This window comes from Diachasma alloeum, unplaced genomic scaffold (genome assembly GCF_001412515.2).
Source record: "Diachasma alloeum isolate Michigan unplaced genomic scaffold, Dall2.0 Dall_scaffold_00532, whole genome shotgun sequence".
In the NCBI taxonomy this organism is placed as follows: Eukaryota; Metazoa; Arthropoda; class Insecta; order Hymenoptera; family Braconidae; genus Diachasma; species Diachasma alloeum.
The window spans coordinates 156,433-183,870 of NW_021680664.1; the positions used below are offsets into that span (position 1 = coordinate 156,433).

At 38.2% G+C, this 27,438-nt stretch overlaps 1 protein-coding gene across 1 annotated transcript in view; it reads left to right on the forward strand.

Annotated features, from left to right (window-relative positions):
* Window positions 1-1,289: 1,289 nt before the first annotated feature.
* LOC107042854 (echinoderm microtubule-associated protein-like CG42247) overlaps window positions 1,290-27,438 on the forward strand; it is a 98,024-nt gene continuing 71,875 nt past the window's right edge. The window contains exons 1-2 of the mRNA XM_029126449.1: window positions 1,290-1,966; window positions 5,431-5,608. Of these exons, the coding sequence (XP_028982282.1) occupies window positions 1,290-1,966; window positions 5,431-5,608 (855 nt within the window). The remainder of the gene's footprint in view (window positions 1,967-5,430; window positions 5,609-27,438) is intronic.

Genomic DNA, 27,438 nt, shown 5'->3' on the forward strand with positions numbered 1-27,438 from the left:
GTTGATTAGAAGCGATGAAGGTGAATAAATTTGATTTTTAAGTGAGTAACTACCTAGACTAAAAGTGAGAGACGTGGGGACACTGGATTGATATTGCGATAAGAATTACTCTTATCGGATCTTATTATTTCAGCAAATGAGATTTTATTTATTCATAATTCCAGGGATACGAGTTGATTTATATTCGAAGGGCTTCAATAATTGTGAATTATATGAATATTCTGTGGAGGTGGTGAACAGGACATTCATCTGACGTTGATAAAGGGATTGCTCTCAGTGCATTTAATCACTTGATTAAAGTGTGAATTTAATTGTGCGGTGAGTGGTTTTGTAACTGACCCTGATGAAGAGGTTCTCGACCCCGTCCCTCGTGTACTCAGCGGCGTGTCTAGGGGGCAATGCACGGATGAATCGAGTGTATTAGAGTACCTCAGCAAGTGCGACATTAGCTGCAAAACATCATCCACCCAAAATATCGATCTCCATATTTATTTTCCTTCTTTTGAAAGGAAATAGCGAATGGATTCTTATCTCTTAACTAATTCACTCCTGTAATTATCCGAGAGGTGCATAAAAAGGTGAGGAAAGCAAGCGATGAGGGAGACGCATATCGATTGAACGTCTTGCCAACTCATCGGCCGTCGAAACCTGCAGATAAAAAAAAAGAATAACCGCAGTGAAACGCATAGTAAAAGGCCACCTGCAGTTGTAAAATCAACGTCACGCTTATTCAGAGTCTCTCAGGGACCTTTATCCACAATTTCGAGGGCGGAAGGCACTTCTACAGCTACTGGTCATTTGAAAAGTGCTCAATCGATCCAGAAAGCCGGATTATCCCTGCAATCACGCGACACGTGACTTGCACCTACACCTGAGTCAACTCATAAGTGCAAGTTTCTTTTTCATTTTTCGCTGCTGTTTACGGAGAGGCACGAATAGTTTTTATCACCATCGACCTTAACTGGAATTTAACGATAAAATAAAACAGGAAACATTTCTATTCCAACTCGTTCGGATGAATAAACTATAATCATTCTATTTTTCTTCATTGCACGAATTTAACCAATTTTTTGAGAAAATTATTAATAAGTCATTGAATTATTAGTAATTAACTATTTAATTAAAATTAACTATTAAAATTTCATTGAGTAAACTAGTAAATTACGCAAAATAAATTAAAAACAAATTAAAGTACTATTTATAAAGAATATAAAAATTAATTGAACCAAAGTCTTGAACTTCACCTCAATTATTTGAAATACCAACAAAATACAAAAAAAAATTGTGAAATGATAGCAGCAAATCCTCAGCAGCAATCGTGTGCTCAATCGCGTGCAAATTCGGGTATAAGTCATCACGAAGAAATGAACGGTGTCTCAACTCCCTCCAACGTAAACGGCACATCCACCCATCCAAACCCCCAAGATTCAGCGGACAAGCAGGAGGCGCCCCACTGCGACGATTCAACGAAGACGCCAAGCCGTATGTCGGGCTCAATGTTGAAATCCGTCGGTACTGAAAATTCCGTTAACGTAGTTGAGGATCATGCTATCGACGATGAGAGCGTCGACGACGATGAGGACGAAGAGGAGGAGGACGAGGAGGACGATATGGTTGGTAATAGTAGTAATGGTGGCGCAAGAGTAGTGGACACTAGTGTTGGCGGTATGGGATCAATGGGTGGTGGTATAGGTGCAGGAGAGCACGAAACGTCGGCGCGTGGAATGGAAACGATGGAGTTGAGTGGTGGGGGTGCCGGTGGAGGCGGCATGGGCGGCTACTGGAGGCACAGCAGACCCTCCAGTCCCCGCATGCCGCCTCCTGAGCAGCCTGAGCAAAGGCCGAAGAGCCGACACGATAGTCTCTCCAATACAACAACGAGATACAACAATCTTGGATACTGGAGGGCTCGACGTGTCACATTTTATAAGAATGGTGATCCTTATTTTCCAGGAGTTGAATTCAGGTAAATCAATGCCAATGTAATTGTTCTAATTTCTTAGGGTTTGTTTGAGAAGAGCTTAGTGTACTTCTAATCAATTTGCAAAAATTTCTGAGCACTGAAGACACCTTCTTGCATTATATGAAAACCTTCCAAGCTTGAAAAGTACTGGAAACACTGTTCTTAATCATTAGAAAATTGCTTATGCACATGGGATATGGTTGCAGGCTTATAACGCTTCCTCAGCACTCAGAAATATTCTAAGTTACCAACAAATTGTTTAAGCACTTAGAACACGGTTTTGAATTATTGAAAGCTTCCTAAGTGCTCCGGAGACTGTCCCAGATCCTCACAAAGCTTTCTGATCTGAACAATGCTTATGCAACTGCCTAAGCACTTAGAGTACTGTTCTAAATTATTAGGACGTTTTCCAAGCACTTACGACACGAGTTGAAATGATCAGAAAGTTACCGAACTTATAACATATTGTCTTGAATTCTCGAAAAGTTTACTAAGTACTCAAGCCATAGTCCTAAGCAATTGAAAACCCGTCTTGAGCGATTAGAAACCTTCCTCAGCACTTACAAAGCTATCCTAAGTTACCTAGAAATTGTTTGAGCACGTCGGACACGGTTTTGAGTTATTAGAAAACTTCCGAAATTTCTCGGAGGCTGTCCTAGATCGTTAGGAAGCTTTTTAATCTGAGCAAGGCTTATGAAGCTTCCTAAGCACTCAGAATACAATTCTAACTGATCAGGATATTTTCCAAGTATTTAGGACACGAGTTCTAATCATCAGAAAGGTATCCAACTCACAACATACTGTCTTGAATTCTTGAGCTTCCGAAGTATTCAAGGCATAGGCCTAAGCAATTGAAAAATGGTTTTGAGCAATTAGAAATCTTGTTGAGCACTTATGAAGTGATCCTAAGTTACCAAGAAAAGGTTTGAGCGCTTGAAACGCGGTTTTGAATTATGAGAAAGCTTCCTAAACACTTCGGAGACTCTTAGATCCTTGGGAAGCTTTTTAATGTAAACGTTCACAGTTTAATCCTAAATCATGGAATTGTTCAAATTTCACAGTATTTGATTGAAAAGAGAATAATATACTCCTAACCAATTTGAAAAAATTCCAAAGTACTGAAGACACTTTCTTGCATTACATGAAAGCTTTCCATGTATTTGGGTCAGAGTCTTGAACCATTAGAAAGTTTGATAAGGACTAGAAACGCCATCTTGAATTATTAGAAACTTGCCTAAGAACTAGGAATATTGTATTCAAGGCTTATGGAGATTCCTAAGCACTCAGAATACTGTTCTAACTGATTACGATGTTTTCCAAGTACTTAGGACACGACTTCAAATCATCAGAAAGTTTTCTAACTCACAACATACCATCTTGAATTATTGAACAGCTTCATAAGCACTCAGGCCATAGTCCTAAGCAACTGAAAAACGGTTCTGAGCGATTAGAAACCTTCCTGAGCGCATACGAAGCTATACTAAATTACCAAGAAATTATTTGAGCATTTGGAGTACGGTTTTGAATTATTAGAAAGCTTCCTAAGTACTTCAAAAACTGTCCAAAACCCTTAGAAAGCTTTCTGAGATTTGAGCACTCACAGCATGATTCTAAATCCCTGGGAAGCTTTTTAAGCACTTCGTACAAGATTTCAGATCATCAGCAAGCTACCCAAGTGCACATTGCCTTGAATGATCGAAAAGCTTTTTAGATACTGAGAAAACAGATTTGCATCATTAAAAACTTTCCTGAATAGGTTTATAGGTTTACTAATCGCTTTTGAACGATTTGAAATCTCACGTGAAATACTTTCTCAAATTATCCTAAAATTAACATATTAATAGAAACTTGAATGCTTAGAAAGATAGCCTTTAAAGGCAGTCTTTCTGAGCACTCAAGAAAATGTCAACAATCAGAACACGATTTTAGATATTCAGGAAGTTAACTAACTACATACCACACAGTCCTAAACTATTGAAAATCATCTTAGATACTTCGAAAACAATTCTGAATGAATAGAGCTTCTAAATTGTCTGGTCAATACCCTAGATCCTCATAACAAGTTGTTCAAACATTGGACAACTTACGAAGCACTCAGGAAACTTATGAATCATCAGAAAGATTTCTATGCACTGAGAACATCGTTCAAACTATTTAGGAAGCATCCTACGAATGTTAAGCCTTTTTACTGAATAAGCTTTTTCTCACGGTCCCCGTGTAGCGTGCGATTCGGCTCACCCCACTCTCGCGCCGAGAAAACAAGTAGAAATGATAGTCAGGTTAGAGGGTTAAGAACAACTCGAAATTACCAGAAAGCCTCGCAAACACTTAAGACAGAAGCTTAAATCATTGGAAAGTGTTCCAAACTTTCAAGTAATTGTTTAAAATCATTACGAAGCTTTGTGAGCAATCAAGACCCGTAAGACAGTGGTCTGAATTATTAGGAAGCTTTTTCAATCCTTATGATATCATCATGTTTCATCAGTACATCCACTAAAAGCTCAGGAAATTGTCCTGAACTAGTAGAAAATTCCTGCCATCCTAAGACATCCCTAAATTATTAAGATACTCCCTGAGCACTTCAGCAAGTGATCTTACATCATTAGAAAGCCTTCCAAGCCTTTGAGGCACTCTCCCAAACTTTTAAGAAACTATTTTACGTGTTTAGTAGTCAGATCATGGTCCTAAGCAATTGGAACACCGGCTTAAACGATTAGAAATCTCCCAAGCACTTGAGATGCTTTCTTAAATTATCCGAAAATTGGCACATTATTAAAAACTTTACAGATTGTCTGTCTAAATACTTGGAATACAATTTTAGATGATCAGAAAGCTAACTAAACAGATACCACACCGTCCTAAATTGTTGAAAAGTATCTTAGCTACTGAGAAAACAATTCTCAATGAACAGAAAGCTTTCTAAGTCATCAGGTCATTGCCCTAATACATAATAACAAGTTGTTCAAACATTGGGCAGCTTATGAAGCACTCAAGAATCTTATCCATCATCAGAAAGCATCCTACGCATTTTACGAATAGCCCGAAATTACGAGAAATTCTCGCAAGCAGTTAAAGCCGTGGTTGAAATCATTAGAAGTTTTCCTAACATTCAAGTAATTGTTTAAAATCATCAAGAAGTTTCCTGAGCTCCCTCTTAAATTATTCTCCAAAGGCTCAGGAAATTGTCCTGAACTAGTAGAAAATTCCCGCAATGTTAAGACACTTCTGAATTATGACGATACTCCCCGTGCACTTCAGCAAGTGGTCTTACATCATTAGAAAACCTTCTAAGCACTTAAGACAGTCTCTCAAACTTTTAGGAAACTATGTTACGTGTTTAGGAATCATTAATAATCGTTCAGAAAACCATGCTTTTCTTTCTTTATGAAACATCAATGTTAGGGTCTTGGGCGTCCTTGAGAGCGTTTATGTGAGTCATGTGAATTATGTGACGTTGTGTTGTGTAGGTTCAAGCCCGGACGTGACATTGGCTCGCTCGAAGCCCTCCTCGATCGACTCTCCCTGCGTCTCGATCTGCCCAGGGGTGCTAGGCACATTTTCTCCATGGACGGTGACAGAAAACTCAATCTCGACGAACTCGAGGACGGGGCGTCCTACGTTGTCTCCAGTTACAAGACTTTTAAGGTAAAATTTGTTACATTTGATCATTCTTCAGTGTTTCTTTCAACTTCTTCAATGTTGTCGTGTTTATGCTACGGTTTGTGCTGATTAGAATTCATGACGTATTGATCAACAAAACACGTGCTGTTTCTTATTAGTGTTTGCGCTAATGGAATAATCAATTCGTAAGATTTTTTAAAAGTTTTTTTATTGATATCTTTGCGCTTTTTGCTTCCAAAATGGAGCTATGGTATTGATCAATTTGATAATTTTTTAATTTCCAGTGGAATTTATTCTGATCAGTCATCAAACGTAAACATATGTTTTACAAAAAAAAGTATGTGTGCATTTTTAATATAAATGCTCACAAGGAAGGAAAAAAAATAGCTGAAAATTGAAATTATCCCATTATTGATACACTGTTAGAAAATTGCTCGTGAAGAATCTTGAGATTCTTGACAACAAATAATTCACATAAAATCTTCATTTTCATCTGTGTAAATTAAAATAGAAAATGTAAATTAAAATTGGTGGAGATTGGGAAAATTTTGGCAACTATTGTTCTGAATTGTTTAATTTATTGGAAATTCCATTTAAAATATAAAAATTCAATTTTGTTGAACTTCCATGAACTATAGGATGTTATTATTATAGGTCATGTTCTTCTGTAGAGAGGCGACTTGGCTTGTAATTGAATGTTGAGTGGAATTCAAATTCAGGAAATTGAACATTCAAATGCAGCTATTAATTGAATTTCAAAAAAATTTCCAACAGTTTATTGTTTGGGTACATTTCTAGGCCAATTTCAACTCAATCGGTCCATCCTTTTTTGACACAAAGATTTTTCAAAAATCTTTTGTTTCAAATATTCCATTGAATTGAATTTTTTACGCCAAAATAAGCCTCACGATAATATCCATCGAATCAAGTAACTCTGGAAAGTTTAATAGTAATTTGTATTTTTTATTTTTATTGTGTGCTGTTGTGATAATATATTACTTTCTGAGATATTCAACTTTTTGTGAAAACTGTTTCTTTCAATATTCCCGCAACTACTAGGTCAGGCTTTTATTGTTATTTTTTTTCAATACTCAGCTTGTTGTTTTTCATTGAAAATGAAGATCAGAGGACCGTGAAAAGAAAATGAAATTAAAACAAGTGGGAAATTGCTTTTGTCTTCATATAGTATAGCTATTTTTAGTGATAAATTAACAATATTTTTTCGCCTGGTCATTTTGCACATCATTTTTTTCAGTCGTATATCATTTATGGAAGAAAATTGGATTGCCGTAAGGCAGGCCACCAAACGCACTAGTTTAAATTTGCAATCGTCGGAGATCAATGAATTCATCGATTGGATCCGCAAATAAAATCTGGATTAAAAGAACTAACTGGAACAAGCGTGTTTATTAGAATTCAGAGTTGAGCGACACGTGACAATTTGATTCATTCGGGTTGAAAAAATCAGAGTATGAGGGGTGGAAAGAAGTGGGTAATGAGAAAAGTAAATATTCGACCCCTGCGTTGTGTGCGATTAAAGTACACGCTGGCTCTCTCACTCTTTTCTTCCTCCCCGCCTTGTACTCTCACGTGGCCTCTATATTCATGAGGCTACTGTGGCCACGCGTGTCCTGCGCAGCCGTACACTTCTCAAACGTTTGGGTCGAGGGTTTCTTGGGGTTGAGTGGAGGAAGTCCGAAGGAGAGGAGAATAAAGGTAAAAAAAGTGAGGGGAAATTTATAAAAAAAAGAAAGCTGCGTATAATAACCTCTGAGTAACTGAGTGTAAGTTTGTTGATCTGGCCCAGATCAGGGTAAAGCAGGCCACACGCAACGAAGTCTGTTTGACCGGCTTGGGGAGGGTACGTCTCGACAATCTCGGTTGATTGAGGGGTAACCTTGAAGGGTGAGGGATAAAAATGTTATGAGAGGTGAATGTATTAATGGAGGAATTTGAGGGGTTATTTTAGACATTCGCGCGTCTGAGCGAAAATTTCTATTTCTACTTGGACAGGTGTGGGGCGTGATGTTCGTACGCGGAGAGAAAAGCTGGATAAAAATTACGTAGAAAATCGTGGCAAATTTTTAACGTACGTAAGGTAATCGTAGATCGAAATGTAATCTGGGATGGCCATCAATATGAATTTCTTCAATATGAAAAAAGAATTTTCCAACTTACATACATGAAAGTTTAAATCTAGTAATAGAAATTTAAAAATAGTAAAATAATTAATAACCTAAATTTCCAATTGATGATGAATTAAATATTTAAAAATATGGAACTATAAATATTCTATTATGTAGATAATACTTAATTTCTTTTAAAGGATTTCCGATTTTCAAATAATCGTCATTTTTCCTACCTCGATCACTGACTGATTATTTCAATAATTGAAATTTAAAAGTGATATTAACTAATTGACAACTTAATAATTTAAAAGTAATTATAGTCAATGGATATGGCTATCCCTGAATGTGATTCAATGAGAAAATACCTGTTTGTGGGGGATATTTTACGTACTAACACAATATTTCGAGTATAAAAGTGGTCGAAATAGATTGAAAATTTGTAATTGAAATTTTGTTTTTTTTTATCAGCGATTGGTTTTCTGCAAGAGATCAATCGATTCCCCTCCGTCTCACCCCTACCTGCCCACCCCGCCATAAATACCTTAATATATTTATTTTAAAAACTTGAGGGTAAAAATCATATTTCTTAATAATTTTGAATCATAAATAGAAAGACCCCGAATCATTTTTTGTTTTTTTTTATGAACGATGCAGCGGAGTGTTGGTGCCTTTGATGTTTAGCTTCCACTCTGTATCCCAAAATTAGACTGAGGAAGTTAGTGCTGTTCTTTTAGATTTCAACATATTCAACAAAAATTGATTCTTGTGGAAAATATTGACTCGTCCTGTTTCACCAGTCCTCTACTGACCGATATTTCATAAAGGCTTTAATCTACTGATTGTGATTTACTGGATGTAATGGGTCACACCCGGTATCAAGCCAATTTTTAAGGTGCGGTCCTGCGGTATGGGCGTATGATCGTGAATAACTGCATGATCGGGTTTCGATCGCCGTCAGTATCCTTGCACGCTTTTTCTCAGAATCACCTCACCCTAATCTGCTTAAGTAGCCGTGAAGTCAGTTGTAATTGTATTTGCCGCTCCCTGATATTTCATGAAATTAGAAGTGATTTTTCGCTGCATAAGTTTACGTGATGAAAAATAGATAAGAATAAACGATTATTTTTTCAACCGTTAAATTAATACGTTAATTTTTTCAAAAGAATTGATGATTTTTAATCGGAAATATCGTGCCATTAAGGCATTTATCAATAAATTTTTAGTCTCGAATGGGTTTATATCGAAAAGGTTAATTATTTTAATTGAAACTTGGGATATTTTTTATCATCCCGTGCACTGATAAACCTTGAAATTTCAAGGAATTTTGTTACTGAAAATTCATATTTTCATGAAAAAATCCGTTGAGTTTATCACACGGAGTGCTATAAAATATACGGAGAGAATATTGTGACGTGAGAGGTTTTCTACCTCCCTTAATTGAGTCACCAGTCGACTCAAAAACTTTTGCTCAACTAGCTACGGTCAGAGCTCACGCGGATTTCTCTCAAGATCTAACGTGACGCGACTAGGATAGGATTTGATTAGGTATTCTTCGTATAAAACAATCGAGCACCACTGTTACATTAATAATTGACAGTATATTGAATAGATAGGTAAAGTATAAAATCAACTGTTAAATGGGTTCGGTTTCGACGCGGATCTACTATAGATTTTTGGCTAGGAGAGGACGTCCGTCCATCTTCAACTCCTGCCGTACTCTGCCCTATTCCAGAGCTTCAAAGTCGTTGCTGGCCGAAAATGCTAAATAAGTGTTCTCACGGTTTTTCTAACTAACACGGCCATATGTCCATCACTGACAATGGCTAAGACAATCAAACAGCTCCATTCTGAGAAGCTGGACTCAGGTGTCACCGTGAGACTGCTTATTGAGCATTTGGGACTTTTTCTATCTAGAAAATATTAATTGAATAAAATCGACGTGTGAATATCTCCACACGTCACACTACCACAATTAAATTCTTCTTACTCCTGTAAGAAAGTCTCCAATGTGTTCCACACGAAGCAAAACTACGCGATTTTACTTCACTTCACATTACAAATTTAAATCTGCAACAGAAAAATGTCTTCAAAAATTGATTTTGCACATGGAAATCGTAACATTTATACTGACATTTAAAACTTTATGAGCCATGACATATTTAACTTATCTTAAACCCTGACGACCGAACCCTTACAAATGAAATGAACATATTTGGTAGTTTAATAGGATAAAAGCAGATTAACTATGTAGTCTCTCAAAACATAGATTCTAGCAATGAAGCACCCTGCGGAGTTCTGGTCTGTCACTTTCCGAAAGTATTTCGTTTCCAAATTTTCTAATACATTTTCCTGGATCAAAGTAGTATCGGAATTTCATTTTCATCTTTTTTCATTTAAAATTGATCTACAATACCAGATCTCCTAGGGTTCGTGTTCTCAAAGCTATCCTCGAAAAATTCTAGTTTCTCGCCAGAGATTGAATTATTTATAATGATGAGAGGAAATGTCAAACATGTTGGTGCACGCAAAATTATTATCATAATTTTTTTTTCTTTGCCGTTTCCAGAAATTTCCAATATTGCGCTCCGAGCAGTAATTTTCCTCATTTCTCTCCCCTTTCAATCCTGTTTTTTTTTCTATGACTACCACTCCCACAATTATTCCTGAATTAGTCTCCCGATTAATTGATCCTGTGTAGTAGCCTTCTCTGATCATAAAATCGCAATAAGATTTTTCCTTTCCAAATTTTAATAGAACCCACAAAATTTTCTCAAATAATTTTTTGTTTACACTCTACGGAAAATTTCGTGCGACAAAGAACAAAATACAGCAATGATATTGAGAGAGTATTACTGCCTGCAATAAATTTTGAATAGATTTTTTTTTTCTTTTCCACTTGCCCAACGGTACTCTCTTTTGCTGCTCATAGCCCTATGAGTATCCCTCCCTTCCTTATCCAAAAATTAATCTCCTGATTAATCGGTGAGGGAGGAATCGCATTCAAATTTGTCGTCTTCTCGCCTCGATGATAGCAGCGTAAGGAGCACTCTTCAACCGATGCTCGCGGTCGAACAGCTGGTGATGATAAGTCTCTCAGCTCGGGTTGCACATGCCTTATCTCCCGTTGACCATGGGTCATTGTCGCTTCAACTGCGTTGTTTCCATCCGGTGAGAAAATGTTCTCGTGGCTCATGCTCATAATTTTTGTTCATTTGGAGAGCCATTTGCGTGGAATTTGATCAACTTCAATAATCCCCCTGGATCGAATGGCCTCGGTATCAAGCCTGTCCGTTACCATTGGGATTGTTTCAGAGTTTCTGCCTGATTTTCCCCGCTCTCAGCGTGCATATTGCACGACGATCGCTCGCTGAGTCGAGTTTGCACGGTGAGGGCAGAACGATAATCAGCTGTCCACTGCCCAGCTGATGTGGAAGATCCCCCTGGATCAAATAACCGAGTCATCAGCCTCCACTGCAGCGGCATTATCACCTTTCGAGCATTCCTCCTTCCCACTGCTTGATTTCCGTGCGCTGATGTTTTCTTTGGTTTCAGAAATGTCTCCACATTTTTGATCGGCCAGATGGGAACTGCACTCTTCCCCTGCCAAGGAGTGAACTCAATCAATGTCACGAATTTCCACAAGTGCTCATAGCCATGGTTCGAAGGACACTTGTTGTAAAGATTCTCATTAGATGGCCACTGTTGGAGAACTGGCTGCTCAATATGTGCTGGAGTCATGGAAATTGATTCACATAAGATTTCTTCCTTTTTTTCTGGATCGTTATACGGCCCTATTACTGCTGACACTGAAGAATGCACTGGCCATATTGATTCACCCTCTCTACGCCGCGAGTAATAATCATTCACTATTTTCTCTGCAATTTGGTCATATTTTGAGTTTTTAGTTTGTGGCTGCGATTCCATCACTTTCCTCATCGCATGATGGCGCCAATTCAGACCATAGATATTATCCCAGAGTTTTCCGACGCTCACAGACTCTGGTGGATTCATGTTTTGGTCCGTACCGTCCGAGTATATCAAATATGCTCTTCAGTTACTTCTTTTCTCCAGACTTTTGTTGAGAAGTACGGTCCATACTGATCATTGAGTCTAGTGGAAACTTCTCTTATTTGCTCACAGTGAACTGAGACAATGTAGATTTTCTTCTAATTCCTGGTGCCGTTCCAAATTTTGGATCCCTAGCTCTTCAATGACAGGCGATCCTCATTGATTACTCCAAATAACGGATCGATTGCCACATACACGACTTAACTGTCCCCTTCTGGCGAATCGAACACCTCGTGTCACTGGAATTTCCTCATCAGATCCACACGAAATGCACCTCGAGCAGTCAAAATCACTAGTCTCACTTCTCAATTCACAATAAAACGAATTCTCTCTCGACCTTGATCAGTCTTGAACTAAAAATCCATAACCGCGCTTACACAACACTTGATCAAATCCTCCTTAAGCTTTATCACACAAAACGTCACATAAATTTTCCAAAATATGAGTCGCACTCATCCGTTACACTTGAGTGCCAACGAGTCGGGCGCCAATGTGACGTGAGAGGTTTTCTACCTCCCTTAATTGAGTCACCAGTCGACTCAAAAACTTTTTCTCAACTAGCTACGGTCAGAGCTTACGCGGATTTCTCTCAAGATCTAACGTGACGCGACTAGGATAGGATTTGATTAGGTATTCTTCGTATAAAACAATCGAGCACCACTGTTACATTAATAATTGACAGTATATTGAATAGATAGGTAAAGTATAAAATCAACTGTTAAATGGGTTCGGTTTCGACGCGGATCTACTATAGATTTTTGGCTAGGAGAGGACGTCCGTCCATCTTCAACTCCTGCCGTACTCTGCCCTATTCCAGAGCTTCAAAGTCGTTGCTGGCCGAAAATGCTAAATAAGTGTTCTCACGGTTTTTCTAACTAACACGGCCATATGTCCATCACTGACAATGGCTAAGACAATCAAACAGCTCCATTCTGAGAAGCTGGACTCAGGTGTCACCGTGAGACTGCTTATTGAGCATTTGGGACTTTTTCTATCTAGAAAATATTAATTGAATAAAATCGACGTGTGAATATCTCCACACGTCACAATATAAAATTAAAAATTACTATGTGAACCTAGTAATCGTGATTTGGAAATTAATTTCAGTAATTTGAGGAAGAAATAAAATTGATGACTTCAAGTAGATCGCGATATGATTTCGTGACTGCAATTGACTTCGAATGTTTTCATAAATTCGAAATCAGTGTTTTCAGAGGGAAAGAAGTAATTGAAATCACAATGAATAAAGTTCAATGAACGAGAGAAAGCTCAAAATAAGAACTGGAAAACGCATTCTATTTGTTTGAATTCACTCTGCCAATCTACAAATGAAAACATTTTCAATTGAAAAACAGCCCATTCCACCTCTTTTCCCTAATAATCCACAATTTAAAATTAATTCCCAAACGTTATGTTTCAAGAATGATCAATGGAATATTCCACAGATTGATTATCTAATGCGCCGACAGTATCCTTAAAAAATATTTTTTAACCTCATCAAAATGGTCTCATGGAGCTTTAAATCACTCTCAGTAAACAGCAGAGGAGAAAGTGTTCTTCGACATTATTTTATATCAATGTCGTCAAAAATTGGCTCGGATTTTGAGGAATTAAAACTCATGCAAAATGTACCAATGATACAGAACACTGATAAAAAAAAAAAATTTTCTATCGTATACCTTTTCCGGTTTTTACGATTTGTTCCCTTCCCACCCCCAACCCCCCGTACTGCATTCGCCGAAGGATAATGGAAAACCTGATTTGAGGGAAAACTCCTGGGAAAACTCTTGGGAAACTCCTGCTCGACAATGAAACCATGAGATTTAGAGTGTCACAAATTTTGGCCCGCCCACCCGGGAATCGAACACGGGTTTCCCGCATGCCAATCCCACACTCTAACCACATGGAAAAAAAAAATTCCAGAATTTTTCAGGAGAAATCCAGGCAAAAAGTACCGTACCGTCTGATAAAGTGGGTTCAATTGCCTAGCATCAGACAAATTCCGATGCTGCATAGTAAAAATTCCGGTACCGCACATGATAAATTACCTTCAATAGTTAAAAATGATTAAACATTGTCATTCAGCATATCATTCTATTAATTTTATTTTAACCTCTCCTCCATATCCTCTCTCCCATATTAAAAGCGGAATGCGCGGCAAACGTATGTGGAACGTTTGACAGGCCAATGTATCTCTACAGCGTTATACACCTCATGAAGAAAAAATGAAGGGCACTTATTTTATTTCTTAACCGTTTTATCACAACACTAATTAATATTTCACTGAATTGATATTATCAAAAATATTAAGCTGGGGTTTCAGTAAGGAGATATGTGAGAGAGAATAAGGCTAGAGGAGGCGACGGAATAAATTATCTGGTCACGTTGAGTTGATGTTCGTGGTTGCGGAGGGGGGACGAAGAGTGCCGAAATCTTACGAATGCGTGATCGGATCCTAGGATTCTGATAGAGCACCGGAAAAATTTTCCAGCCAGTCTCATAATTTTTCTCCTATTTCTCGTAAAAATTCACTGTCGCTTTGATTTTACCGCGCTGCACAAGAATTTTTCCCCGCATTTATCCGAAAAATGACTCGTGCAACAGTACTTTTTCCTACTTTTTGCGGTACATTTCGTCTGGAAAGACCATCTGAACCCACTTTACTGTACGAGTACGGTAATTTTTCTCGTACATTTCTCTCCGTGCACCCAGCCACCGCCGTCGGGCAGTACACTGATATTTTTTTACTATCATGGGCAGGAGCTTCGATTGATTTAATTGATTCCAAATGATTTCGAGATGATTTCAAAATTTCAGCGTGATTTCAGAAATTATTTGAGAGAGTTGAAACCACGTGATTTCAGTGATTTCGATTACTTCAATAATTTCACATGATTTGAATGTGATTTTTGATTGATTTCATCACAGAGTGGCGCCATGATTTCAGAATTTTGCACTCATTGAATTTAAGAATCGCGAATCGCTAACAATTGGGGATAAATCCCTGAAAATCACATCTTCTTTCTCTGTCTTGTACTCTAATTGACTATTTCTTTCATTCCGGGAAATATTCTCTCCAATGTACTCAACACTCCGTGGTAATTATGCAATATCGAATTTCACACGAATAAATATGTGGAGGGACTCCCCTCAGCAATGTTTACCAGCAGCACGTGGCATGTGGTTGCGGTCGCTAACGCAAGGGTGAGGAGCTCACCGCAATCAAAGCTGAGAGTGGGGCCGTGTGGCTGACTTGCGCGGTGTATTTCCCCTTTCCACCGCAGCGGAGCGTCATACTAATACCACTTGTTCTCCAAAGTGGATCGGTCTATACCCACCACCCCTTCTCTCATTGTTTTGATTTGTCGGCTGTAATGATAAATCTAGTTGAATTACGAAAGAACCCAATTTACAGGTGGAATTTATTGCGGAGTTTGTGAATTTATTTGAATTTCTCACGTTCTTTCGTGTCATGGTAACAAAGAAAAAATTTCAATATTAAAAACTATAAAATAGTTTTATATTTCCGTTCTGATGAAGAATAATGGAGATCTTCTTGATCCTAACATTTGTTCATGTTTTATATGTTTTTCTCTATTTATTCTTTGATATTGGTGAAGGGGTTAATGGCAATAAACTGTAATATTGTAAAGTTATAAGACCATTTATAAAAAAAAAGTTTATCAAATAAATAGGGCGAAAAGAATTAAAGAAGAGAAAAAGATGCAAAAAGAAAAGAAACATGTCCGCGGATTAGGAAATGAGATAAAAGAATGTCGAGAGATAAGATAAGATATGATGTTTATTGTTTAGAAAATTAAACAAAGTAATGACATGGAGATGAGCTATATAGTAGATACAGCGTATGAGAACAAAGCATAGATATTCGGTAAAATTAGAGAGAAAAAGTAAAACAGATACCTAGGAAATAAGCACAAGAAGTAGAAAAGTACAGATAACGGATAGCACGATGAGGTAGCAGTGGAGTCAACAGAGTCCTTCTTGAGCAGGCACCCAACTCCGCAATTCAAGCTTGAAGGAAGCTGACGTGAGCATCTCCCTTATGTGAGGAGGGATACTGTTCCAGATCTCAGGACCAGCGACAGCAATAGCAGCCCTGTACGTATCGGTCTGGAAGTAAGGGACAATCAAAGCCTGCTGCGCTAGGTCATGACGACGCTGTCTGGCAGAACTGTAGGTCATAAAGAGATCAGCAAGGTATGTTGGATTACCAGACCGCAGTACTTGGTACATGACAGAGGCAATGGTAGATGTCCTGTAGCCTGAGACCGTTTGCCAACCAAGGTACCGCCTGATAGCAGAAATTGGTGCATCACGAGGTAGACCAGAGACGTAACGAACAGCACGATTGATTAGACGCTGGAGCAGGAGATCCAATACCGTCCCCACCCCTTGGAGCACTGCCAAGCAGTAAAAGATATGTGGAAAGATGAGAGCATTGACCAGCAACTTTCGCAGCGGGACATCAGTATAGTTCCTCAGGCTCTACAGCTGATAGAACGCTGAATTAATCTTGGAGGTTACGTGCTGTACATGGTTCCCAAAAGTCAGTTTGCTGGCAATGATGACACCTAGGTTCCTCACAGTACTAACGAACTCAATGACAGAATCTGCACAACCAAGAGGAGGCAAAGAAGAGACGTCAATGGCATTAATGAACCATCGCGCCCCCAGGATCATGATGGCAAGAAGACTCTGACAAGACTGGGAGGGTATGCAACACCATCTTTCTCGAGATTCCATCAGCACCAGCAGCATTGGATTGAATTGAAGTGATCGCCGCCTGGATGGTAAGCCAACTCACGTGGGAGAAGGTAAACGACAAATCAGGGGGAGAAGAGTTGCTCCCCACTGGAGACAACGGCAGTTCGTGAACAGGCTCGACCGTGCTGGAAGCAGGTTGAACGTCAGGCGACACAGTGAAGACTGCTGCGAAGTGAGAGTTAAGAACATCTGCTGAGATGACGGGTTTGGAGCACGAGCCAGGCGTTAAGGCAAGATTGCGAAGCTCCTTCCACAGTGCTGCACCCTGTAGTCCGGATAGCCGAGAGTAATAGTAGCTGGTACGAGCCTCGGCTAGCTTGGAGTGGTGGAGACTTCTAGCTAGGCGGAATTCAAGCAACCGCTGATGACTTCTCCGCCGCTTAAACCTCCTATAGAGGTACTGCATGTGCTGGTAAGACTGTCGCAAATTATCGTCAAGCCAAGGAGCCGTCTTTGCCGAATTTACAAGTATCTCGCGCAGCGGGGCATGAGTGTTGACTAACTCAAGGAAGGTATCATTAAAGCTCACTGCTAGATCATCAAAATTTGAAGATGCAGGGAGAGGATGGCATTGGAGAGTCCTCTGGAAGTCACCAAGAACATCAGCATGCAGGAGCCGCGACAGTTGATGAGATGAAATGAACGTTGCACGAGGCTTGCACCCAACAATGGCAATGGAAGCAGAGATCAGGTGGTATCCAGCAGCCATCGGACAATCTGATGTATACCAACAAAGAATTACAATGTTTGTTGTGTACACGGAGAGAAGAGCCATCGGAAAGAGTCCCATGTCAAATTTACGACTTGTATGTATTTCTAAAATTTAGGAAGCATTACTATGCTATGGTAATGATTCCTATGGGGTATGGTATTACATACTATGGGCCATGGTAAGTCTCTCGATGGGAATGAAGCCTATGAACATAGGAGAAATTACTACATTGAATAGTACCCTCTACCATGTTACAGGGTAGTGTACTATTAATTATGGTAAAGGGACCCATAGTCGTTTGGTAAAGTNAAACTATATACGATAGGATAGAAAATTTCATTTGTCGAAATGCCGATGTCGACCACCTCTTATCATTTATATCAGTTTCATAGGATTGGAAATGTCTTTCAAAGGAGTATTCTTGTAATTGTTGAGTAACAAGAATAACTTGATTATTTGGCTCTAGGATTACGATATTGATCAAATGTAATTGAGGACCAGCCTCGGTCGGCATCATCAATATTACGTTTTCCCTGGTATTATGTCCCAAATAATTGAGAGAGCGTACTATTGTAATATCTTCAGATAGATTGGACGGGAGAACTGGCAGAAAATGACGATAATTTGGATCTAATTCTAATCTCTTGTTAAGAGCTGGACCAGGGAGAAAAGTTGGTGGTAAAGACTTGTCGATGAGTAACCAATAATTCAATTTTTATTGTGCCTTGATGGCTATTTTTAGTATTTTCTACGATATCGAGAAAAGGAGAGATTACCATGTATAAATAGTACTGATTACCATCCACATGGTAATCTCTGCTATAATAATGGTTGTCATTGCTATATTGTATAGTAATGCCTACCATGTTCGAATAGTATTGATTACTATGCAACATAGTACGCTTTACTGTTGAACATGGTAAAAATTACTATTAAGATTGACTTAGAAACACTTTTACCATAATGTATGGTAACCTCTACCATACAAAAGTAACCCCTAATATCACTCACTTTTCTCCGTTTACATGGGTTTAGATTCGGATATGGTTTTTGTTTATGAATTCATGGATTATTTTTAAAATCTCTAGTTTTATCTCAGCCAAGAATGCGGCTACGGTGTAGAGCCTTGGTGCTATTTTTTATTTTTTTTAGTGGTGAAAAAAAAAACATTTTTGAAAAATTGAAAAAAAATCAAAATTTAACAAATGAATCAAATTTTAATTAATGGCGATTGATAGGGCTCTACAATACCTACATTTGAGGAAAAAAAAAGATTCAATTCCATCGATTCATTAGCGAACAATCGAAGAACAATTTATTTACATACGTATGTACGTACACACGGAGAGAAATATCCAATAAAAATTACGTATCTTTTCCATAATTCCAGAGTGAAATGTGGTTGTAGGAAAGTTTACGGAACTGTCATGGAATTTTTCCAGAGCGTTCCGTAATTTTTACCTGTATCTCCTGTAAAAAATTATGATACCGTTACTTAAACTTTCTGAATCAATTCCATAATCGGTGAGCGAATTGTGAGTTCCTTAATTTTTACTGAAGATTTCTCTCTATGCATACATACGCATGGAAGAGGTCTAAAAATTGCATTTTCGGTATTTTTGGATCATAATGGGTCGATATAACCATGAAAACCCAAAACTTACATTTGAACGATTATAATGCTTTCATTCGGAAGCAAAAATAGCCGAAGCACTTGGATATTCTTAAGCCATTGAAAATAATTTACTTCTCCCAAGTAAATATGGTCTACATACTAGAAAAATTTCCTCTCAGTGTATTAAAATGATTCTAAAATTGATGCCTATCATAACATTCCTCGATTTATTCACATTTTTTAAATATTTTGAAAAGTTCCTTATAATGTTTCGAGGCAGAAAAAAAACAAATCTTTTTTTTATGCAAATCAAGGATTTTTTGTGCTGCGGGACACGCATTTAAATCTCAGAAGCATGAATCACTCTCCGAGGGGAAGAGAGAGCCAGTGGAAAAGAAAGGAAAAGGCATTTGCCTCGCAAAGGGGTGGCAGGTGGGCTTGGATTTCCGTTGGAGGTTATGGTTTCAGGAAGGGTAGCAAAACGTCGGGCGCAAGACGACCGATGCGAGTCCACCAAAGACCGTATCTCATTGACCGCTGGTCGGACCCCAACGGGGATCAATACACTTGCTCGACTCTGGACGATCTCACTCGCCTTGCTATTCAACTATTGCCTCAGGAGGTGGACGGAGTACATTCGAATGGTCGAGTCCACATTCAAAATAATGTGCATTGATCAATGAGAATAGAAAGTGGTGCAAGAGGAGGGGGAAGGGGCCGGGGAGAGAATCAATTTCTTGAAAACGTTTGGGAGCATTTTGGAGAATTAGAAAACAATTTTATTATTGTAGAAACTCTGTTACTATTCCGGTTTTGACTGTAATTTAATTCAAATGAGTGCTAGACTGAAATGACTCAATTCTTCTTAAAGATCAGACTTTGGAAAACATTTCAATTATCAATTTTTGTGGAATTAAGGATATCCAAGTATTTTTTAGTTTGCTATAAACCACGCCATAGATTAAGCCACTTTCAATCATCAAATTTGCCAATTAAATTGCTTGAAGAAAAATTTGAAAAGAATCAGGGATGTTCATCATCAATCGATGTATATTTTGCACTGAATTATTATTTTTATAAATATTCGTTGCTTGCAAATAAATAATTAAAATTGTTTAAGTTTTCAGAAACTTCGTTTTTTAGGCATGAAATCGATTCCTGATGAAATTCTGAATATGAACACATTTGTTATAATTCCGAACAAATGATTTTTATCGTGGAAAATTGATTGTTGATAAATTATTTATAGAAAATGCCCGAAATTTTCAAAAATTGCATTTTTCAAATTATTTCATGAATCTTTCTCCACAAGTATAATATATTCTAGGACGAGTGCATTGTGGTTTTTACTCGCATGGAATTGGCGTCCAAGCCGAAGGCGAAGTGATTTTCACATTTACGAGTTTGGGGAAAGGCCAATACCAATCCCCGGACGAAGAAAAGTGAAGGTCAGTATGGAAAAACTTTTTCGTCATATCTGCACGAAAAATTCGATTTTCCTGCCCAAATAACGGGAGGAAAGTGGCATATTTCATTCCTCGGATTTCTGTTGTTTTTGATGATCCTCAGAATTACATCACCCATGTCCCTTCCTGCATTTACGAGGAAAAATCAAATTATACCGTGCAGTTATGACAAAAAATAGTATGTGCGCCTAGGAAGCAAAACAAGACATTCAAACCCGCGTGTTTACCGCCCACAGCTTCGCCTCGGACAGTAATCCACACGCAGGTGGGAATGTCCTGTTTTTCTCCCTTGGTGAACAATCTACTATATAATTTTTTCCTGAATTTTTCGGTACACTTCTTGGATGTCTTCATCAAGTGACAGGTCCACTGGAATTTTAACGAATTTTATGATCGAAAATTCACAATTTGATAAAATAATCATTGGAAACTGCAAATTTTTATGGAGTTCTCAAAATCGAGAGAAAGGCTGATACAAGAATTAAAAATCATTCAAAGAAATGCCTATAAATAATAATATTATAAATTAGAAAGAAACGCGATTGAGCCTTTAAAATTTCTGAAATCGAGCCTCAATTCAGGCTATCATTTGGGACTGAATGAGGGCTGATTCAAGCTTGGGCTCCAGCCCTGATTCAGAATTTTCAAGTCTTGATTCAGGGCTTATGAGCCTTATTTGCAGCGTCAATTCCTACCTGGGTAATCCATCTTATTACATCACTCTGCAACTCAATTTAATTATAGCATTCCTTCGCACGACCATTATATCGTAGCGCATTTTTTATATTTCTCCTTCACGTGCGATCTTCTCTTTCCGATTTATTATTGTTCAATCTTGTGTCTTTTTCCGCGGCCATGTCTTGTTTATTTTATACTTTTTTCATTCTTTTCCTTCGTCCCTAGTTTGGGCAATAACGTTATTTTAATAAATCACACCCCTTTTATTTAATATCAACCCGCAAAAATCCAATTGACATACAAAAATGAGCGAGTTCATCCTCCCTAAAATATCCAGAACATCCACTCGATAAAATCACGTGCTCTAAATTTTCACGAATTAAATTTCCGCATAAATCCGTAGTGTAGCCATTATAAGCCCTTCTGTCCGCCCTCCCCGGGCCATCAATCACCGTCAGAGACATATTTCATGAGTGATATCAGTTTATACCGATCGTATATATTCTCTTATTCGGACAATAACTGTTACGTTCTCCGGATGAATTTCATGACTGGCCTGTGTATATCAGTATGAAAGATCGCTAGTATTTGGTGTACAAGCCAACTCGGTCGTGGAACTCTTCCCATTAAATTTCATGTCTCAACCCTCTCTACTCTACATTCTGTAGAGATGTTATGCATTCAACCAAACTCTCTCTCGCTCCATCATCGTAACGCTTTACAATTGATGCAAAATGCAGTTGAGTTCTCACTGATGGGTCGTTACCTTCTTCCAGTCGAGGTTTTATAGTAAAATGCCTCGTTATCGACTGTACATCCGGGGAGTTTTGATGGTGCAACGAACGGTTTATTACTCCCGCTGGGGTCCGGACGTGGCGATGAATTTAGTTTATATCGAGCTGGTGTTGGCGGGACCGTAGGGCTAATTGCGCTCTCCCATGTTCGATCAGTGGCTACGGGCTCATGATGAGAGGGGTTGAGGGTGCACGGGTAAAGAATGGGATACCACCCTACCGGGCATCGATGTCGCCCTCGCTCGTTTACAGGACGCATACTTCCGCTCATATCTTCTATAACAGTTCATTAATATTATTCATGCTCGACCGAGTTTTCAGGATGGGAATTCAGTAGCAAAGCGGTAAACCGATTTAAGTGGACTTACGACCAGAAAAAAAAACCTTATTTTGATATTTCAATGATCTTATTTTGAGCCTTTCAGAAGGATCAAAGGGAGACTTTCGGAGGATTAAAAAATTCAGAAATATGTCATAATTAGAGAATAAAGAAGTTCGTCAAGAAAAAAAACTGCACAGCAAAAACGAATGTCTGAATTTCACGCAACTTTTGTCGACATTTTTCAGACACTAAAAAACGGTTGAATAAAATGAAAATCTGTTTGAATTTGAAACATGAATTAAGACGTTTGGGCACCCGTTCATCTGAAATTCAGATACATTTTCATTCTATTCAGACGTCTTGTAGTGTCTGAAAAATGTCTACAAAAGCTGTGTGAAATTCAGACATTCGTTTTTGCTGTGTGGTTAAATCAACTTCAGAAAAGTGAACTTTTGGTTAATTCAACTTTTGTCAAATTGAACTTTCATTAGAGAAACCTTCCCGTTACCGTGTCTTTTTTTACAAATATAAGTAAAACCTGTGTTTGTGTACGAGCGAAAACTAATGTCTGAATTTCAGACACTTTTCAATTACTTTTGGGACGATTTTGTAGACACTTGTGAGACATTAAAATGTGTCTGAATCAATGAAGGTATTTCAATTTCAGGCATCAAGATGTCTGAAATTAAGATACAGACATCAGTTTCAGACACAAGTGGTGTTTGAAATTTTCAGACATCAATTAGATTTTCAGATACTTTTAAAGATTCAGACGTTTTTTTTTCTTTGCCATCTGCCATCTTAAATTCAGATGGTTGTCAGACACCTGGTTTTTGCAGTGGACGAGTCAACTTTTCGGGCATGAGAAATATCTTAAAAATTAATGTTTGAATGGACTTTGCCGTCTGAATCAGATGAGATATCTTAACAGTGAAATGTTTGAATCGCTCATAAATAACTGAATGGCAAACGCAGAAAATATATGAAAATAAATGCCTGAACGGCTGTGTGGCGCACTTGGTAGCAGCATGAGATTCACAACGTCAAGCTCCCAGGTTCGCGCCCCGGCCGGGTCAAAATTCCACACCAATTTTTCATCACAATTTTCCACATAATATTCAACTGAAAATTCAACACAATTTTCAAACCGAATATTCCACGGAATTTTCAACTGAAAAATCCACTCCACATTCAACATTCCCTGGCTGAAGGCCCTCGGGCGATGGCCGCGTTGGCAAGTTAACCCTTGCAACGAAAAACCGGTGAAATTTGAATTTTTAAATGCCTGAAATTTTTCAGACACAAAAAATGTCTACCATCATTTCCAGACAGAAACGGTGGTTGAAATTTTCAGAAATAATAATGCAAAAAACATTATTTTCCTGGTTTTTTTAAACATTTTTTTCCAGTTTTCCGAGTTCAAATTGTTAAAGTTTTTTTTCAAGTTTTTTCAATTAGCAAGGTGTTTTGACGAAGTTTTTTTGACGAAGTATTTGTAACGGAAGTTTTTTAAACATAGACCCAATCCTACCTTGACAGTATACCTTGAAATCACGTGAAATCACTTTGAAATCCCTTAAAATCAGCAATCATTGTGGCGCGATATTCAATAGTGAATAACCCCTCGGAAAAATGGTTCATTAGTTTTATGAGAACTAAATGTAACAACTTGTGATTTTGGTAGTGTTTTGCAGATAAATAAATGTTTGAACGATCTTTGCTCTGAAAAGGGCTTTTAGCGTATTAGAGTCAAAACGTCGTCTAAGGTTCTTTCAAGAGTCAATTTAATTTAATTCTTGCTGTTTTAAAACCTCCCAAATGACACAAAAAATCCAAAGCTGAAAGTTAGACGATTACAAATTTTCCCTTCTGAAAAACAAGCAAAAATACCGCCTGGTTCGCCCCACTTGTTTCCCAGATATTTGGATAATTCATTTGATCCCATGAAATTTTTTTTTTACTCAAGTTCGAGTTCAAAATGGACAAACCTGTCTGTCTTTTTCAGATGAAATTCAGATGAAATTCGTCTGTTTTACGAATGTTTTTTGTCATATTTGTTAATATTCCAACAATACAAATCATTCCAATCTACTATGCAAATTCTCATCTTCTAAAACCTCAACAACATTTCCTCAACTCATAATTTATTTAAATTACTCTTAACGTCGACGTTGTAAACGTTGAAAACTGTGTCGCATGTATTTAATTATGAGAAAAAAATTTTCTCCCTCCGTGCGAGACCACAAGCCATTTTCCACACGCGTGACGATCTGTCAAGTACCCCGACCAGCATGGACTGAGGTTTTTCCTTATTTCCATATCTTAAATTCTCAGTACACTGCCATTTTGCCAACGGCTGACAGCCATGTATGGAGGGGCTATTGTAACGCGATAACAGAATGAAATCTCTCACTGTAATTCACCGGTTTCGTTTTTGTAGGTGTGCGGTAACAGGCGTTTCTTTTTTATCCCATTAGAATATTTAATACGGGGCGCCACTTGACGGATGCCGGGGGGAGTACTTCTTTACCCGTTGGGTTTTATCGCGGACACTGGGGGAGCAATAATGTTGTTTCAAGGGGTGTGAAAAACTCTTTAGATTTTAATGGGTTCAACAATTGTTGTGTCACGATATTCAGTAGAATTTCCCTTCCAATATCAAGAATAAAATAAATGAAAAAGCACCGATTGGATCACCAAAATTGACATAATTTGATAATAAAAATGTCACCATTCGATGCAGTTCAGAACAAAATTCCCCGTGGCCGTAAATAATGATTTAGACGTCTTACTTCTTTCACACATGAATTCAGTTATAATTCTACTCGAGAAATGTGAGTGGTAAATGGGGTTAAGTTCACAAGGAAATACGCCAACAATTATACATCTGCAAGGACTAGGCACTAAATCAATCGAACCACTCAACAAAATAAGAGAAAGAGAACACGTGTTATAATGTAAATGGCACATAACGACTAAAAAAATATGGCTCGAGCAAATATGGCTCGAGAATTATAAATATAGCTCGAGAATTAATATTTCGGGGATTTAAATACGTGCAAGATGAGAGCGACGCACTCGGGGTCACCGATTTCGCTGGTCCTCTCGGAGACGTTGACCGCCACACGTGCTTGATGTCCGGAATTTTAGAAGCCCGTGTGAGTTAAAATGAGCATCATTATAAAATATTGAAAATTTAGATTACATTTAATGGTGTAACATTTCTTCAGAATTATTCTGGGAAAGTTGAGAGGCTGTTTGAAGATGGCGGCGTGAGTTTGACATGGGCCCAGTCGGGAGAGAAAAATGTCTAATTTCGGGATAAAAGAGGAAGTAATAATTAATGGAAGTGGTTAAGGGGAGGCTATTAGTGGTGGAGATAGGAATAATAAATGATTTCCCCGAAAAACCATGAAAAATAGAGAGATAAAAGAGGAAAAAGAGGCAACTGGAAGAGCAAGGTTAGGTTAGGGAAGGGTAGGGTAAAATGGACACTTTCGACTTGTCAAAAAATATTCTTAACTCAGAAACAGATTGATCAATGGAGCTCAGCCTAAGCTCATTACAAAGAGGAATCATTATTTTTCAATTGAAAAATAAAATTATTCCATTTCGTGAACAATTCAACACGTCATGAATATTTCAAAAAAAAGTCAAAAGTGTCCATTTTACTCTACCCTCTCGTAAATGGTATGACCACGAGACAAAAGCGGCACAGGATAGAGAGACGAGCAATGCCACAGAGACATAGAGAAAGATAATTCAACAAAAGTGCGAAATATCGGAGAGAAATAACGATGGATGGAAGACGGAGGCAAGAGATTTAACCCCTCGCGTACGGGCTCGGTATGTCATACCGATCCATGCAAAAACGCACGGCTCTTTTCAAAATTGAATATTTCCGAAACTATGGCAGATAATACAATCGGATTAATACCATTGGGAAGGTGAATACTGTAGCTTCAATTATATATTTTATTTATAATTTTTCATTCATCAGAAAATATGGGATGCGAAGAGTATTGAGCGTGTGGTGGACTTGATATCAGAAAGGCCCCGGACGTGAGGGGCTAAGACAAAGTGTGAACTATAGAAAATTATCAATACTAAGTGACATAGTTAGTGGAAGGAAGACAATGTGTAGTGACTACGAAATGGATACAGAGAGGCGGCATTGCGAAGGTAGTGAGAGAAGGAAGCAGCTATGGGAGAGGTAGATGGCCATGATCGCCATAGTGAAGGTGTTCTTTAGGCTTTGGTAACAATATAATTTAGAGACGGAAATGGAATAGAGGCTGAATACGCATACACAGAGGCTACGACTAGAATGAAAAATTTACCTTCACTATAAATCAGGAGGAATGTGAGAGTTAGAGGAAGTGATGGCTGGGGTAGATAGTTTAGCCACGAGAACAAATGCAGTTTTTGAAGATTTCGACAGTTATAAAAACATCACTTGCGACACCTTTTGGTCAGTGAGTGAAGCTTGGAAACAATGAGCGGAAAAGAGTGGACGGGCCTGCGGACAGCAAAGGCGTGGCAGACTTCGGAAGGCATGGCGATACAGAGAGAACCGGATCAGTGGCAGGATGGGACATCGAAAACGGACACGTCTGCAGCATCTGTTACTGTTGCCAATTCGCGAATTTTTTTTTAAATTTCGCCGCGGTGTCTTAAAAACGTTTCTTAATCTATATTATTTACTTATTAAGCGCTTTCTTACTTGCGAATCTCGGGGAGGGGGTGACGATGGCACAGGTCTGCACTATTTTCTGGCAACATCTGGTTGTCTTATGTATTCTGTATGTTGGCTGCATTTAGGTTAATACCTAAAACAATTTTTTGTATTTTTTTTTTTGTTATTGTTGTGCTGAGAAGTAAAGGCTTGTGTAGGCGTAAAACCGTAATTGTAGCACCAATGAAAATAAATTCTATTCTAGTCTAATCCGGGAAAATTAATAAAAAATCAGGAAAATTCAGGCAAATTTCTCCTTGAATTCTAGATTCCCCTGAATTTTCATGAAAGCCCTATAGAATTCCTGCAATTCTGAGAATTTTGAAGGAATCCCTGGAAAATTCATGTAAATTCTGAAATTTCCGTCTTCCTACCGCGGAAAAATTGAGACTCTACATGAATTTTCCAAGAAACATGAAATTCCATTGACAGAAAATTCAGCCAAATTTTTTTACCAGTGTTATCGGGGTCTAATAAGATAAATGCATTATTTTGCGAATGAGGTGTATAAAAGAGTGCATTTCTTTGCACTCGTATCATAAATTTTGCT